We start from the raw sequence: 18,431 nt of genomic DNA, 5'->3' as shown, positions 1-18,431 counted from the left end.
TTCACCAGGGTCATATCTCTAAACCCGCCACCCGACAATCTCCACCATCCAAAAAAACAAATCTTCCATCCGGCACCCCCAAGAAAAAATCTGTCATCTGGTACTTTCCCACATATTACTAATAGGAGCTGACTATTCCTTGAGTCCTTTTAAAAAAAAAGAGAGAGAGAAAAATCTCTTCCAGTTTACTAAAAAAGTTCTTTGATTGAATACCGCCATGCACCGCCCAAAGAGGACAAGTCTTGATGAAATCTTACGCAAATGGACCATCAACATGAATTTGGATAATCCAACAGTTTTGGAAGATATGCATTTACCTGTTCTCAGAAGAATCATATGTATGGAGATTCATCATGACATGCTTCGACAAGCATACCAAAACTGGGATCCTGAACTCCACGTTTTCAGATTTGGATACATGAGGACAACTCCCACGATTGAAGAATTCTAAGCTTGCATGCCCTCGCCACCACCAGGAAGACTTTTTCGCCCGCCTTTATGTGACAATTATGAAGTAGATTTGTCAGACTTCTTTGGGTGGACAAGGAAGGAGGTCAAAGAGGTCATGAATTATGGTAAAGTGGATATCATGAAAGTAGCAGGGGCCTTCTCCAAGCAAGAAAGCATCGAAAAAGCTCGACAGAAGAACAGAAGGAGAGCATATCTATTTTACATGATTGGGAGGTATTTGCTATGCACCCCAAAAAAAGGTGTTCCAATAGACTTTCAAAGTACCTGACATATTTCACAATACTATCTATGGTCCAATAATTAGTGTTAAAGAAGAGAAAGATGATGGATAGTGATATAGTAATTCAGGCAATATAGCTTCTTTGATTTTTTTTGGTTAATAAAGCTTTTACTGATAACAATGTGTAGTACACATGAATTTTGAATCACAAGCCTTAAAAAGTCATAGAGTGGAAATGGACCAAATAGTCTTACATGTCAAGGACCGATCGCTACTAGTAACAGTAACTGAGTCAACCAAACTATTTTTTCGTCCTTGGAATAAAAATAAAAGTACATGATTCAAATTGGATGCCAATTGAGTAAAATCTTGGATAATAGAAATCACATTGTTGATAAGGATAGAGATCAGTACTTTGTTGTTAGATTCAACAATTTGATGATCCCAACTATCTTCAATAGCCTGGAGCAAACCCATCTGAATCGCCACCATCACTTATTTGATTTGGATATAGGGTTATTTGTAGGAACTGAACCAAAGCAATTGCAAATTTGGGGGGAGGAAGAATTTCTATGTTATGTTGAATATATTTATTGTTCATCCAAAAAAATTATAAAGAAAAATCTGTCATTAATTCAAGATGGAAAAAAACATAGAAAAGAGGACCCCCCCCTTCTACATCTACCACTGTTTTTTTTTTTTTAACACATTTAGGAGAAGCTGATTGGGTATTTTGCTTGTTTATCTGGAGTGAATAGCCCCCAGTGCATCTCTTCCTCAGGACTCTTTTCATTCTCATCAAACATAGCAAACACATAAGTCTCCAAAGGCCCATGCTTCCTTGGTGTTCCAATCTTCACATGTTGAATAAGATTGTTGTTATAAGTCTCTGCATTTTCTACTGTTGTTGAGGTACCTCCAGCCGTTGGCCAACCAGTCTCCGATACAACAATTCCAACATTGACACCATCTGCTTTGTCAAGAGCAAAGTGGAGAGCATCAACAATGGCATTGAACAGGTTTTGGTATCCAAGGCCACTATACGGATCTTGTACTATAATTGATGAGGAAGTAAAGAGGGCATACGAAAGGTCGATGGAACCAGTATTAGCCTTGTAACTGAAGTAAGGATACACATTTGCTAGCAATGGCGCCCCATTTTGGTCAAGGAATGAAATAATTGGGCGTATATACGATATCACGTCGTCTCTGAATTGACCTAGGGCTGGAGGGAAGGATTCGCCAAGGAGTCCTGTATCAACAGATGTGGAGACTTTAATTTGTAAGCCAGATGCTAAAATTGCAGCAAGAATGTTTTGCATCGCGGGGAGAACGTAGATAGCATACTGAGCTTTGTCATTGATGGGGCTAATTTCATTGCCGACAACAATGTACGCGAATTTGACACCAGGGGAGTAGGCAACAATATTCTTCTGTACCCAGTCATTTGCAATGGAATTGCTACTAGAAATTCCTTGAAGGTCTTCATTTGGGACACCCAACATAAGTTCAATGTTGGAGCCAATGAGGGCCTGGAGAGCTTCTTGGGTCGGAGCATAGAGTCTCATTCTTTGGATGTTTTGGGATTTGTAAAGATCCACGACTTCTTGTGAAGATGGTAAATTATTCCCATTCAGTCCATAGCAAACACCAGTTTGTGCCCCTGCATTAGATTGAACCAAAATTAGTTTGATGTTATTACAAGTGAATCTGTGGTCTGCATATCCATACTAAAGCCTAAAGAAACGCACACACAGATCTATAAGCATAAGAGTATACATACATTGATACATATATACGTACATATATAGACATATAAACAAATACCATAATTAACCCATCACTAATTAAGTAACTAGAATAATTAACCCATCAATAATTAAGTAACTAGCATAATTAACCCATCACTAATTAACAAGCATTGAGATCGTATATAAAATGGATACCGTGAGTTGAGGAACTGGGATCCTCCCAAGCGGGCTGGGCAGGCAACACGTACCACAAGGACAGCGCCCAGCCGTCCAATGCACGCTGGCACACAGCACATTGGAGAGAGGATCTGAATCCCTGAATTGAGGCCAAATTAATCGGTAATTGGATTTTTCAAATACAATACCAAACCCTAAATTAAAAAAAAAAGGGTCATATCATACCCGAACATTAGGAATGTGATAAGGTTGAGAATCAAGGATTTAGTGCTATGGCTAGGGCTCGAGTTTGGGGATTTGATCAACTGGTGCCATTTCCAATCAAGTACTTAGGTCCTGTTTGGTAACACTTTTGTTCTGGGAGAATGTTCTTTTCATAGAAGTGCTCTTTTTCGATTCCTTGCTATGAGAATTCTCTCATGGAAGAAAAACAGCGTTTGGTAAAATTGTTACAGAAGTGTTCTTGGCGAGTTGCAATACAGCACTGGCTTAAATCCTAGGGAGAGGTCACTTGTTCAACTTTCCACACAGCCCCAAATTGGATGGTCAATGGAGATCCAATATTCCCCCTCCGTTCCCTTTTACACCCACACTACCAGTCCACCCTTCCTTGAGTTTGGATATCAGCCCCTATTGGCCTATAGAGGACAAAGAAAACTAAGCCGAGTTTCATCTAGGTTGGACAAATTTGGCAAAAATAGGGCAACCAAAGTATTTAACTACCGAATTCTGGAGTGGGATCGACGAGTCATCCAATCCTGAATCCTAAATTCATGTTAAGTATAACCTACCCTGTTTCCAATATGCACTATTTAAACAGACACATATATTTTCTCTCATAGATAGAAAAGAAAGAGCAAGAGAGAGACCTGTTACGTCTAGCATAGCCATTAGCAGTCCAAAGAGAAGTAGCATTGTGGCAGCAACAATAGAGCAGTAGTTGCTTTCTGTGGCAGAACATGTAGCCATGAAGAAGAAAATAAAAGAATTTCAGAGGTCGAGCTTATATCAGGTCTCTTATATAGAGAGATATGGACCCCGGATTTGGAAACTTCCAAAACCCTCACCATAATCAAGAACTCTAAAATATTCTAATTATTATATGGGAAAACATAATATTTAGAAACTTGAATCGTTGCCAACTGCCAAGACCTGCGTCACTGTCAAGTCAGCTTGAAAGCTTCGAAGGCCCTAAGTGAGACAGAATTAAGAAACTAGAATCCAGCCAGTGTGATTAAAAGGAAAGTATGGATTTAACTAGGCAGCCACAATGTGATTAGAAGGCAGGTATGATTTTAACCTTGACATAAAGGGAAAGGATTTTTTTTTTTTCTTTGTTGAAAAAAGGGAATGGAATTGAAATCAAATTAATAGTCAAGCAGAAAATTTGTAATTTTTACTTTACATAATTGTGTAAATAATTTCAAAGTATGATTAGAACACAGGTAAGTTTTGAAGGAAACAAAAACCCATGCCAACAACTTGTTAATTCATTTTTTATTTATTTTTTCTCTTCTCCCTGACAATTGTGGGCCCTACTAATGATACAATTCCATGGGCAGCCATTGGTTTGATGTAGGGGATTCCTTCCTACGACCTGCATGGGTAGTCTCCCACCCTTTTATCAAAAAAAAAAAAAGGGTAGTCTCCCACCCTTCCCTTAAATTTTGCTTCACGTTCCAATCATAATCAACTCATTTGCAAACTAAAAGGGGACAATTTTTTAGATGTCCTAGATAAGAACGGAAATTACAAGATAAGTAGAATTTGTTTTACATCTACTATTTTCCATTTTTAAAAGTTTTGCTCAATCCCTAAAATTGGTTAATACTTATGGCATGCAAGAATAGAATTAAAGTAAATTTCCAAAATTGCCCTAAAAATCTGTTTTAAACTCTTAAACCATGATGGGAAAATAAGAGGGAAGGGGTGCACAATTTTCTCTACCTATTTTTTTAGACCATATTTGTTTGCTTCTGTAAATGATGTACGTTCTTTCTCAGAGTGAGACTCAATGAGATGGGCCGAAGGTAATGGGTACCGTGTTGATGGTCTTTGATTTGATCGAAGCTACATCAGGTGAGTGCGATGCAGTGCCTCATTATGGGTGGAAATGATAGATGGTGAAGGTTGTTAGGTGTTATGATTGGACCAATAGCTGCAAAGGATGGCGGTGATGATGATGATGATGAATTTTCTTCTAGACGGGTACATGCAGCACTAATTACAAGGTCTGAAGCATCAACATTAGTTAATGGGGTTGGGAGAATATTAGCATTGGTATGAGAAAGTGGAGTACGTTGAATATTGGAGATTAATGAAGGTGGAGCTTGTGCTTGTCTAGTACCTGTGGCAGTGCCATGGGTCCAAGAGCCCTTGATGGTATTGTATCACTTGAAGATATGACTATGGTTGTAATGGTAAGGCAGACGTATGTGATGCAAGAAAGTAGCAGGATTGGTAGTGTTAAGAATAGGGAGGATAGATTTCTTTGGAATCTCGCATACCCTTCAATAGGTTGCGTTGGTTCTTTATAGATATCATTTAAAATTTGAATTTGATCTGTTACAACGTACAATTGGATAACTATAGTTGGTAATAGCCCACCTTAGGATATACGTAAGCCAGATGAGAATGGAACTATCTTGGGTATTTTCTGTTATTTTCAGGTTTAGGTCATTTTATGTCATTTCATGTTATTCTGGACTATTGAACATCGTATCTTCAGATTTACGCGTAAAGTGGTCCAGTTTCTTTTTATGGTTGCAAAGAGGGTTGAATTTTGAGCAAGATGGACGTGTTGCAATTAAAGTATGTATTAGTTTTGAAGCCCATACATGTGATTATTCTTTTTGGGCCAGAAAAGAATAATGGGCCAGAAAATGAGTTGAGATGCAAGCTCGAGCCCAGAACCAAGGAAGGATTTGATGCAATCTAGGCACCAGCCTTCCCATGGATCGACTCACATGTGATCAAGGGTGAGATGGGAAGAAGTTTCATTGAAGACCCAAGGGCATAATCATAATTTTTAAAAATTAAAAAATTTTCAGAAGATATCCGATATTGGGTTCATATCGTCCGAAATATTAATTGGAGCAACTTTAATTCTCGGATTGAGTCCATCCGGAGCCAGTATGAAGAGATATTTTCAAAAAGAGAATTTTGATCAAATTTACAATTTAGATTAAATTCTCTCTTCTCTCTTCTCTCTTCTCTCTTCTCTCATCCCACTACGGTGGGGTTCTATCTCTCTTATTTCAATTCTATCTTCTCTCTCTCTCTCTCTCCCTCTCCCTCTCCCTCTCAAATCCCTCACGGGTCCCACCTTTCCTAATTCTATTCCACTTTTCTCTCTCTTTCTTCTTGTATCTCTACTTTCTAATCCCTCACGGTCTCTCTCTCTCTCGGTTTCCCCTCCTTGGAGATATAAATACATATTGAAATTTGTCGAAGCAAAAGGGGGTTTTGGATTCTGAAAATTAGCACCATTATCGAACTAGCAGAGCATCTCTATCACCTTCTTCCAACGTTTTCTTCTTGGGCTACAACTCGCAGAGATCGCCGAGCACACTTCCATGGATCATCGTCACCATTACTGCCCCCTGTCTGTTAGCACCATGATCGACTAAGTTCTTTCTATTTTTAGGTGTAGATGAGCTAATGGTGTTTGTTATTTAAAATTCTGGTTTGCATTCTTGATTGCTTGATGTTGAGACCCCATCCCTATTTGGATGATTTTAATTGATATACTTAGTTGAAAAATTCTGTTTCTGTGATTCATTAATTTTCATTCAAATAATGGTATTCTGTTCTTATGTGGTTGTACCGATGATGGATTATAGTTGAACGAACTAAGCGTGCTAAGCCCTATAAGTGAAGGACGATAGTACTCGCCAAGATAGTCCATACCTAGGAGGAACCCTACATTCTGTGGTATTATTAGGCCTGTGGTTATAATAAACTGAAGCATGCAACCGAATTGAATAACAACCCATTGGGGATTCGAACCCTAAAGATAGTCTTCTCCAGTATTTGCATATCTTTATTAACTTAGATTTGTCTCTTCCGTTCGTAGTTTAAAATCAGATTTATTACAATTTAATTTTCATCACTTTCATCTTATCATTTTAGTAATTTAGTCTTCCAGTTCTCCGTAGATCGACCCCTTACTTGCTACTTGCTAGATTAATTTAGGGTTTTATTTTTGACCGATGAACGACACGATCAAATTTTGGACCCGTTGCCGGGGAACCAAAGCACGGTTGCTAAGATTGATTGAGTTATTTTGTGTTACATTGTTTTAGTTTTAATTTTATAATTCCAAAATTTTTATTTTTATTTTTAATCTCTTTATTAGGTTAATTTTAGTATACCTAACATTTTCTTTATTTGTGCAAGAAGCCGAGTAGATCGAGTAAGAACAAGCTATCCGTTTGGTTTACTTTTAATTCCTAGACTTTATGTAATTAGGGTAATTTTATGTAATTTTTTTAATTCTAGCATTAGATTGGGTGTTTAGGTTTAATTTTAATTCCCCCTGCTCCTTAAGATCATGTGTAACCGTTCACCGGGGGCAGCACATGGATTTGCGCAACCGCCAACACCAGGTAAGTATTTACGTTAGTTTTAAATTAGCTATTTTTTTACTTTTTAGTTCTGATTTTTATTTTTATTAAGTGCTTTTTTTATTAGTTATTACGTTTTAATTTTTGTTTAATTAGCACGTTCAACCTATGTTATGTTTTATGCATGGTCGACGTTCTTTGCACCCCAACCTGACTTCCCTTGACCTAGAAATAGAGCAATCTATGGCTAGACCTAAGGATAAGGATAATAATAATAAAATGGGTGACAAAAACCAGCCAAGAAGGTCGTTGAGTGAGCACTTCACTCCAACTGCCTATACCCCTGCATCTTGTATTCAGTTGCTTGCCATTCAGGCTGCTCAATATGAGATCAAGTCCAGCATCATATAAATGTTACTATCCTATTATGGACTTGCTAATGAGGAGCCTTACAAGCATCTTGATGAGTTCTTAGAGGAGTGCTCTATAGTCAAAATCCAAAACCTCTCTGAAAATGCCCTAAAGTTATTCCTAGTCCCATTTTCCTTAAAGGACAAAGCCAAACACTGGCTTCATTCCCTAGATTCGGTTAGGATTTCTACATGGGCAAGGATGCAGCAGGAATTTTTGAAAAAAAATTTCTCCATTGGCTAGACTAATAGCCTTAGGAGAGTCATTACTAGTTTCTCCCAATTAGAGGGCGAACAATTTCATGAAGCATGAGAGAGACTCAAGGAATTACTTAGGAAGTGCCCCCACCACGTTGTCCTGAAATGGCAGTTAGTCCAATGCTTTTATGATGGCCGCCGTGACCGATATAGGCAGATGGTAGACTCCTCTTGTGGTAGAACATTTATGCACAAGAATGAGACAAAAGCATAGGATCTTTTTGAAACCCTTAGTGAGAATTCTCAACATCATGGTTTGGCCTCACGGACTGAGATTCCATACATAGGGCAACCAAAGATGGGTCGTCTCTATGAGGTCAATCCAACTGTAGAGATAATTGCTACGGTTGATATGTTGTCCAAGAAATTGGATTATCTAATGTCTGTAGGACAACATTCTATGTCCCCTTCCCAATGAGTTTTCCTCCACCCAATCAAATTGAAGCCTGTGTCTTATGTGCTAGCCCTAGTCACTATGTGACGATCTGCCCCTCGACTACACAATCCCCTGAGTTTGTTCAGGAGCAGGTGCAAACGGATCACAGTTTCCCTACACCGGATAATGATCCCTTTTCCAATACTTATAACTCGGGATGGTGGAATCACCCAAACTTTTCATGGAGAAACTCAGTACCTAGTAACCCTCCAAATCCACCATATAGGCCATCATTTAATGTTCAAACCAATGCCTATATGGGTGGACAGCCACCATATCCTCAACCCCAATAGAATCAATCCTTTGAGGAAAATATGCTAAAAGCATTAAGTGGACTCGAGTAGAACACACAACTGCTACACTCACATACTCAGTCCATTAATAAGCTAGAGAACCAACTGGGTCAACTAGCTGAGGCTATAAGCAGGAGGGAGGCTAGCCAATTGCCAAGTCAGCCAATAGGTAACTCAAACAATCAAAAGGGTCCAGGGAAAGAACAGGTCCAATCGGTCACAGTCCTAAGGAGAGGCAAAAGGGTGGAAAAACCTAATACACCCTTAACCACTAATGAGATGTTGCCTACTAAGTCTCAAAGTTAGGGAGAGGCTGAGTCAACCCTAGAGAATTCTGGTGGTGGTGTAGAAACACATGAGTCCATTATTGAAACACCACTTGTGAAACCCACTCATCAGTTCCCAAGGAAGGGGCTACACATTACCATTATGGAGGGACCATCACCTGACTCTTACATTCTAAAGGTCTCTTTTCCCCAAGCCCTTCAGACATCAGCCCAGACTATCTGGATAAAAAGGGTGCAAAGATGCAAGAGATGATCGACTTGTTCCAACAAGTTCGCATCAATCTCCCCCTCTTGGATGTTATCAAGCAAGTTCCTGCTTACGCTAAATTTTTAAAAGACCTCTACACCTAAAAACGTAAGTTGAGAACTCAAATCCCTAAGACCGTCCATTTCACTGAACAGGTTAGTTCGGTAATTTCTAGTAACCTACCCCCTAAGCCTAAGGACCCAGGTGTGCCTCATATTTCTTGCAATTGTGGATCTCTCCATAAGTAGGGCACTATTTGATTTAAGGGCTAGTGTGAATATTTTGCCTTGTTCAGTCTATGACAGATTTGGTTTAGGAGATTTGAAATCCATTGAGGTTATCCTTTAGTTGGCTAATTGTTCAATCAAAACACCTCGTGGGTTGTTAGAAGATGTTTTAGTGAAGGTGGAAGAATTGTACTTTCCTATGGACTTCCTTATCCTGGATATGGATACAGCCACCACAGCCAAGCTTTTTCCTATCATTTTAGGGTGCCCCTTCTTAGCTACTGCGAATGCTTGCATAAATTGTAGATCGGGTGCCATGGACATCTCTTTTGGGAATAAGAAGCTTAGGCTCAACATCTTTAATGCATCCTTAGGTTCCTTTAGGGAGGAAGAGTGCTTTGCATTGGATTTATTAGATAAAGTTATGGCTGATCACAATTCTCACATGCTTATTGATGACCCTTTGCAGCACTATGTGATGCTTGGAGATGAGTCTAAGGCATACTCTGAAGAGGTGCATACTTTGCTAGATTCCTCACCCTCTTCAGAACGGCTACCTTGGACATATAGGTTTGAGCCGCTCCCCCCTTTGGTTACATCTCCCCAACCTTCTTCTAAACCTGCTCCTTGGTATGATTTGATCCTTGACCCTTCGTGAGTCAATCTGAATCTGGCTGAAGACTCTAAACTTAATGCTTTGTGGGAGGCAACCCACTATTTTTTCTTTAGTACTTTTATTTTTTTTGTGTTTGTTTGTTTTTGTTTTTTTTAGGTAGCTGCTACTGATGCTGGATGCACTGTTCTACCGTATATTGTTGATTTCTGGTACACTCCTTCCCGTATCCCTATTTTTATTCTTCTGCATGCATTGAGGATACTGCATACTTTAAGTGTTGGGGGGTGTGAGACCGATTGGCAGATTTTTATTTTTTGGCTTTTGGTAAGTTTTACATGTCTCTCTGTTACTTTATTGTGAAACGCGGGAGAGAGAGGCTTAGGAATCCTAATTTAAAGTAATGAAAACCCTGTTGAGAGGACAGTAGCTAGTATGTGTCCTAAGGTGGGTTTTGACTCAGACAATAAGAGCCCCATCTTGTCTAAAGGGACAGACCACCTGGTTGTCTTGTATTTCTTTGAGCTTTTGGTTAGGAGCTGAGACCAAGTTTAGTTTTGGCGTGACACAAAAATTAAAAAAAAAAAAAAAAGAGATAAAAAGAAAAAAGAAATAAATAAAAGTAAGAGCTGAATTCCTTGGAGCTAGACAGGGCACTCCGCCTCAGGATGCGAGGTGACTTGATCGACACTCCTTGGGTGAAACCTCTGAAAAAAAACTCTAGCATCACTATCCTTGTGGATATATGTAAGAAACAAAGCTACCAAGTAGCTCAAGTGTCTTGTGTAGTGACCCTGCATGGCATTGAGGAACAGTAGTGGAGTAACAAATGGAGTTCATTGTGAAAAAAAAAAATTAAAAAAAAAAAAAAACAAAAGAAGAGATGGAAGAAATGTCATTGCCTTGGTACAATTGTATGGTCAAAAATGCTCTGAAGCCTAAAGTCCTTGATGCCCTTGACGTCATGAGTAGTCTTACCTTAAGTAAGGTTGTTACACCTGTGCCCAAAAACCCAGGCTAATTTGAATTTTGGTTGTATGTCCGAAATCCGAACCCTAACCCGAATTCGATTATAGATCCGGAACCCGAAGTCGTGACATCAAGTACATTATGAAACTTTGGTTGGGTGTTCGATCGGGTAGATATGAAGAAAGAACCTTTATAGAAATGTGTCATATATCAGTAAAATGACGGATACCTCCCTTGTGTAGTTGCAAGACTCATCGACAGATGTACATATCATGGTAAATTCCAATAACTGACAAGCATAAGCCGTGTTTGATATTTTAAACTTAAATATTTTTAGCGAGAGTGTGTTAGAGTAAGTGGGGAAGATTCTCAAAGAAGAGCCCTAGGATTTCAAGAGCAAAAAGCCATAAATAAGGCATCGAAGGCAAGAAAGGATGCAAGCAGAGTCTTGGATCCAGCCTTGAGTCCGATGTGGGCTGAACAATAGGGTACATCGGATTCACGCACAGATTCAGACCCAGGCTTGGATCCGGCCTTATATCTGATGCGGGTCGGATACGAAATTTTAAGAATTTTGTGTAATACATTATTATATGTTATTTAAATGGATTATATTATAATAATGTTACTATAAGTTAAGATGTATTATAATATTATTTTAATATAAGTTATATATAATATAATAATATGGTGTTTATGTTTATATCTATATATATTTATATATATGATTTATTTATATATGTAGCACATGGGTTATATTATGTTACATAAACAAATAGTGAAGTAGGAGATAGCTAGGGAAGAAGTGGTGGCTTGGTGTATAGTGAAGTAGGAGGTGGTAAAGGAAGAATGTGGTGGCTTGTTGGACAAATAGTGAAGTAGGAGGTGGCTAGGGAAGAAGAGGTGGCTTGGTGTATAGTGAAGTAGGAGATGGTTAAGGAAGAATGTGGTGGCTTGGTGTATAGTGAAGTAGGAGATGGTTAAGGAAGACTGTGGTGGCTTGTTAGACAAATAATGAAGTAGGAGGTGGTTAAGGAAGGAAGTAGTGGCTTGGTAGACAAAGCCACCTTGGCCATGCAAGGTGGAGGTGTCCCTTAATGAGATTTGACCAATTTTTCTAACTAAACTAGAGCCTTAAACGATTGAATCAGTTTTGCATTATTGGAAGAAAAAGAAGAGGAAGAACTTAAGATCTCATTTTTTTATTTTGAAGGTGAGGACTCCACTCTCTCTTCCATTTTTTCTAAAAAGACTATGGTTGATTTGTCAAACCTATTCTCTTACCCAGTTGCCTTAGGATCAAGCTTGAAATCGGTCCTCTCTATTCCTAAGTTCCTTAATGAAATTTAACTAAGCAAAGTCTCACTAAAACTTAAGATTTAACTGTTTTTTTTACATTCAGAATTTATAGTAACTATTACCCAATATTAATCCTTGATAGTTCCTTTATGAATCTATGGAAATTGAGCTAAATCACCTCTATGGGGAGCTTGATGCTCACCTCTAAGACCACTCTTGACCTTCTATTTAATCTCTCACTTGAATCTAGGAACTTTAATGGCAAACCCTAGATTTGGGTCTTTTTGGATGATTTATTCATTAAACCGAACAAATCCCTTGATAGGAGTAGGGTATTATGACCCTAGGTGACTTAATGACCTTTTCCCAAGTCCTTGTGGTTTAAAACCCAAGTGAAATCAAGTTAGGAAGCTCAAACCTTAGGAAATTCGGATTCAGCAGAGAGGTGGACCCATAGGTGGACCCAGTGGTGGACTCAGGCCAGAATCTGTAATAAGAGTCTACACCTATTCTGTTTTCAGGTGGACCCAGAGATGGACTCAGGCCAGAATCCACAACAAGAGTCCACACCTGTTCTGTTTTCAGGTGGACCCAGAGGTGGACTAAGACCAGAATCCACCCAAGAGTCCGGTTCAGGTTTTTTGGACATTTTACCCCGGTTGGACCCAAGCACTGTGCCTCCACATAAATGGGCTAAAATTCCACTTCAAGTTGGGTTGCATGTCCTGTCTTCCATTCTGGGAGATTGATCCCTGTTTAGTAAAATGGTATGACGCCACCATCTGAACTTTATTTTCTCTAATTCTAATTTTGTTGGATACTAGATTCATAGGAATAAACCATTGTCCAATTCTGCCCCTGTGTGATCTGAAATTTCTATAGAAAATCCCCCATTTTTCCTTTAAATTTTTGTAACTACTGTTAAATCTAAATGTGATTCTAAACCTATTTTAACCTAACCCTAAGGCTATCCTAGGATCCCACTAACACTCAAGCATATCCTAATACTTGTGTATGACTTAATAATTATAGGGAATAATCATTTGGTCATCGAAACTTATCGACAACCGTCTCGAGAACTATTTCAATCTCGCAAACGCAAGCATAACAAAGTAAGTGGGGGTAGGCTTTGATTTCTTTTGGGAGTGTTTAAATTATTCTTAGATTTGTTTGTTAGGAATCATGTGCGTATTTAGATTCCTATTTTGTTTATGAGATTTACTGATTTTATTATTTATGACTTGTTGTAAATGATATGATGTAAAATGATTTTTAATATGAATCTTTGTGTTAAAATAGATGCCGTAGTCGGCTTGAAAACGAGAGGTATGGTGTGCTGTAGTATGGGATGCGGGAGCACTGTACACCTCATACTATACCATTTAAATTGCATATGGCTAGGTATGTCATTCCTTGATGCTACAACCCTTACCAGCAGGGGTTTAGGTGTTGGATGATCATAGCTCCCCGTCACTGAGGAGTGTGATGTACGCCGGGATGGGGTTCTGGCTATGATTATTGGGGTCTACCCACAAGAAGTTATATAATACTAATGACCGGTGTGAGCTCCATACAACAGTTGAGGTTACGTCTCGGGGAGGTTAAGAAGGAACCGAGAATGTTTCCCGAATTGTTGGCGTAGCATAGAGTTAGTGACTTAGGCATTTGTTTGTTAGGTGAAATTAAGATTTAAAATTGAATACATGCATATAGGATTTTTGTTTTATGTGTGAATGTGCTTGTGTGTGGTCTATCCTTTACTTGCTGGACTCGGTGGAGCTCACCCTTGTGGAATATTTTTTCTTAGATTATATTGTAGGTGGATGTGATGGTAAAGGGGAGAATTACTTCGAGGCAGAGGCTAATGGCCACTGTGAACGTGCTGGTGCAGACCCAGAGGGTTGTGACCCCAATCATGCGAACTATTAGGATGCCATTGGAGAACAAGGACTAATGATGTGGTGTTATATTTTTGTTTTCTTTTATTAAAATACTATTATTTTGGTAGAAGAGTTTCCACTGTAAATATCTTGGGCTGATGGTTGTGAATCCTAGGATACTGACTGTCTGAAAACTTAATGTAAATAATATGTATATAAAGCTTACAGTACTTTACTGTCCCTACACTCTGATTAATGTAACACTTGTTATCTCAATATTGTGTTGTGCTTGTGATGTGTATTTACTGCATCTGGATCCTGGAGGTCTTCGAATACTTCAGGTATTCGGGTCAACCATCGAATCCTCCTAGGCGGTGGATTCAAGGTGTGACAAAGGTGGTGTTTGGAAGATATGGGGAGATTCCCTAATTAGGATGTGTACGTGTTGCTAGAATCAATATTGGGTATTAAGAGCTTAAGTGTGGGGATACCTTTGTCTTCTTGATCTTAAGTAGAACATCTTAGTTTCGGATTTGGTGTGTGCTTCTTACCTATTATCAAAATTTAAACTTGTAATCATGAATTTTGTGTGTATATTCCCTGCAAACACTCACGAGACAAAACTCGTCCACTAGGGGTTACCTAGGGGTTTAAAGGCTTGTTGCACATGCTAAGTGCAACCGTGATTCCTACGAAACTGAGTTAGGGTTTTTATTTTCTCTATTTCCATTTTGCTAGTAGCTCAAGGACTAGCAAAATCTAAGTGTGGGGGTATTTGATGAGCATATTTATATGTGAAAGTATTCCATTTAAATATGCATTTTTATCTGCTTAGAATGGAACTACCTTGGGCGTTTTCTGTTATTTTCAAGTTTAGGTCATTTTATGCGATTTCATGCTATTCTGGACTATCGGACATCGCATCTTTAGATTTACACGTAAAATGGTCAAGTTTCTTTTCATTGTTGCAAATAGAGCTGAATTTTGAGCAAGATGATCGTGTTGCATTAAAAGTACGCATTAGTTTTGAAGCCCATACATGTGATTATTCTTTTTGGGCCAGAAAAGAATAATGGGTCAGAAAATGAGTTGAAATGCAAGCTCGAGCCCAGAACCAAGGAAGGATTTGATGCAATCTAGGCACCAGCCTACCCATGGATCGACTCACATGTGATCAAGGGCGAGATGGGAAGAAGTTTCACTGAAGACCCAAGGGCATAATCGTAATTTCAAAAAATTAGGAAATTTTCAAAAGATATCCAAAATTGGATTCATATCGTCCGAAATATTAATTGGAGCAACTTTAATTCTCGGATTGGGTCCACTCGAGGCCAGGATGGAGAGATATTTTCAAAAAGAGAATTTTGATCAAATTTTAATTTAGATTAAATTCTCTCTTCTCTCTTCCTCTCTCTCATCCCACTACGGTTCTATCTCTCCTATTTCAATTCTATCTTCTCTCTCTCTCTCTCTCCCTCCCTCTCCCTCTCAAATCCCTCACGGATCCCACCTTTGCTAATTCTATTCCACTTTTCTCTCTCTTTCCTCTTATATCTCTACTTTATAATCCCTTACTTTCTCTCTCTCGGTTTCCCTTCCTTGGAGATATAAATACATATTGAAATCTGTCGAAGCAAAAGGGGGTTTTGGATTTTGAAAATTAGCGCCATTATCGAACTAACAGAGCATCTCCATCACCTTCTTCCAACGTTTTCTTCTTGGGCTACAACTCGCAGAGATCGCTGAGCACACTTCCATGGATCATCGTCACCATTGCTGCCCCCTGTCTCTTAGCACCATGATCGGCTAAGTTCTTTCTATCTTTAGGTGTAGATGAACTAATGGTGTTTGTTATTTAAAATTATGGTTTGCATTCTTGATTGCTTGATATTGAGACCCCATCCCGATTTGGATGATTTTAATTGATATATTTAGTTGAAAAATTCTGGTTCTGTGGTTCATTATTTTTCATTCAAGCAATGGTATTCTGTTCTTATGTGGTTGTACCGAGGATGGATTATAGCTGAACGAACTAAGCGTGTCAAGCCCTATAAATGAAGGACGATAGTACTCGTCAAGATAGTCTATACCTAGGAGGAACCCTACATTCTGTGGCATTATTAGGCCTATGGTTATAATAAACCGAAGCATGCAACCGAATTGAATAACAACCCATTGGGGATTCGAAACCTAAAGATAGTCTTCTCTTGTATTTGCATATCTTTGTTAACTTAGATTTGTTTCTTTCGTTCGTAGTTTAAAATCAGATTTATTACAATTTAATTTTCATCACTTTCATCTTATCATTTTAGTAATTTAGCCTTCCAGTTCCCCGTAGATCGACCCCTTACTTGTTACTTGCTAGATTAATTTAGGATTTTATTTTTGACCGGTTAACGACACAATCACTGGGTGTTTGGGTCCATTGCCCATTGCATCACCCAGTCCCTATTGAACATGGGATTTTGGGCCTGAAACTAGTCTTGGCTACTGGTTTCACTCCTATTTCGACCTGGGATGACCTCCTGTGGTATGTAGCACAGAAAATCAAGTGGATGCAATGAATTTATAAGTTCCTAATTGATGAGCACATTGATGTGTGAAATCTTAGGGCCATAGAGCATGCATTTTTATACTTGGAACGGAGCTACTCGAGGTTTTTTATTTGTGTTTTTGGGTTTTAGGTGAATTCTTGTGAAAATGGAGCGAATGATGCTAAGAAAACGTTTTAAAGCTATTTAGTGGTATTTGACAATAGCCGGAAACGCCCAGGAGTCGAGAAAATCAAGTTTGGATTGAGCACTGAAAGAATCACGCCAATTAGTTAAATTTGAACATGAGTATAGTGGGCCCTTAGCATAATTTTGAGGTGTTAATAGTATGGATGCGTAGCCCGTCGAGTCAGCTTCGCAACAGTTCAAACGGCACTTGATTCCGAGTTAAAATGAAGAGGTCACGGCAGTTTTCGTAACGATGTGCGAATATGGCATGCCATTGTTTTCAATTTTTATGACAGGAGTTTGTTTGTAATTATTGAAAATTGATTGGGGATAAATTAAAACAAAAGTTCGGATTCGAGGAGCCGTATTACAATTATCATAAGTTATCTTTTCTGTTAGCTGAAAGACTCCATTTGGATGGCTCTGGAGCAGTCCAACTTCAACTTGAGATATCTTGGGCTCCCGAATTCCAAATTGGGCGAAATTTGTGTCTATTTTGGGTGATTTTTCACAAGGAACTCAATAGTGATGCCTATATAAGCATACCATGCTCTACGTTTTTTTAAGGACAGAATGGGTGTTTCATTAATTCTTGAAGGGAGTCCTTGTCATCACCCTCACTCTCTCTTTCATCCAACTTTCCAAGGGTATTTTAGGGATTTGACTTTGGATAGATTTCTTTTGAAGAAAATTCTCTCATTCTTGGAAGGTTGAAAAGTCAAAGATACCTTGATCTCATTGCTTTGAGAAGATTCATGCAAAGATAAGGAAGCACATAATAGAATTAGAAAGTCCACTTTTTGAAAAATAGAAGATTTATGTAGCTAAGATTTTTATCTCTCCCACTTTCTATTTTTCTTTTTTCTCTTGGGATTCAAGCTTTTTGTAAAGGAAGGAGAAGGGAATATTTCTCCTACCTCTTCTCTCTTCTTTTCTCCTTCTCCTATAAATACCCCTTGCTCTTGGGTTGTAAGAGTGTTAGTTCTAGTTCAGTTTTAGTTAATTCTAGTTCAATTTAGTTCAATTTTTTAGTGTAATTTTTAGTTCATTGCTTAGTGAAATTTCTCTTTCTTCTTCTAAATTTTTGGCTTTCTAAGTTTCTAGTTTGATTTATGAGTTTAGTTTAATGGTTGTAATAGGTTTAATTCAAGCTTTACTTTCAATTTATGTCTTCAATTTGGTTGTAATTTCTTAATTCTAATTCTAGTTTTAAAGCTTTCTAGTCTAAGTTCCTAAGTTTATGAGAAGACTTAGAGGATTTGGAAGAGGAATCCATGCAAGGATTATTCAAGTGTTCAAGCTTCTTCAACTACATTTATGCAAGGCCTAGTTAATTCATGCACTTTCAACTTTGGTAGAAGGGAGTATCAAGTTCTTATTTTTATTTTTATGTTCTTCTTCTTCTTAACCTCTTAATTCTTCTAGTTTCTAATTTCTTCTTCTTATTCTCTACCTCTTTCTTCTTCTATTGGTTTTATTTTATTAGTATTCTCATCTCCATTAATCCCTCCATTCTATTAGGAATTTTTATTCTCTATTATTTTTATTTTTATTCTCATTCTCTATCTCTCTAATTCAATCATGCTTTTAGGATTTTTATTTTTTATT

The 18,431-nt window shown here is 38.2% G+C and overlaps 1 protein-coding gene and 1 non-coding gene across 2 annotated transcripts; both read right to left on the bottom strand.

The window, feature by feature from the left end:
- Positions 1–1,395: 1,395 nt before the first annotated feature.
- Positions 1,396–3,601, bottom strand: LOC122643032 (glucan endo-1,3-beta-glucosidase-like). Its single transcript, XM_043836658.1, has 2 exons — positions 3,489–3,601; positions 1,396–2,354 (listed from the first exon to the last, which is right to left on the bottom strand). Exons 1-2 carry the CDS (start codon positions 3,586–3,588, stop codon positions 1,402–1,404), a joined length of 1,053 nt encoding a protein of 350 aa, XP_043692593.1. The 5' UTR covers positions 3,589–3,601; the 3' UTR covers positions 1,396–1,401.
- A 4,243-nt stretch (positions 3,602–7,844) lies between these two features.
- On the bottom strand, positions 7,845–7,951 carry LOC122644401. Its single transcript, XR_006330332.1, has one exon. It is a non-coding gene; the product is annotated as a small nucleolar RNA R71 (small nucleolar RNA).
- Between the last annotated feature and the right edge of the window lie 10,480 nt (positions 7,952–18,431).

Source organism: Telopea speciosissima, chromosome 10 (assembly GCF_018873765.1).
Source record: "Telopea speciosissima isolate NSW1024214 ecotype Mountain lineage chromosome 10, Tspe_v1, whole genome shotgun sequence".
NCBI classification, from domain to species: domain Eukaryota; kingdom Viridiplantae; phylum Streptophyta; class Magnoliopsida; order Proteales; family Proteaceae; genus Telopea; species Telopea speciosissima.
The sequence above is the reverse complement of the archived record's forward strand: the minus strand, read 5'-3'. Positions and strand labels throughout refer to the sequence as shown.

Excerpts from the sequence above, each read along its gene's own strand:
- LOC122643032 (XM_043836658.1), bottom strand. The coding sequence starts at position 3,588 with ATGGCTACATGTTCTGCCACAGAAAGCAACTACTGCTCTATTGTTGCT. Across the intron at positions 2,355-3,488 it reads GGCTATGCTAGACGTAACAG|GGGCACAAACTGGTGTTTGC; the intron begins GTCTCTCTCTTG and ends AATCTAATGCAG.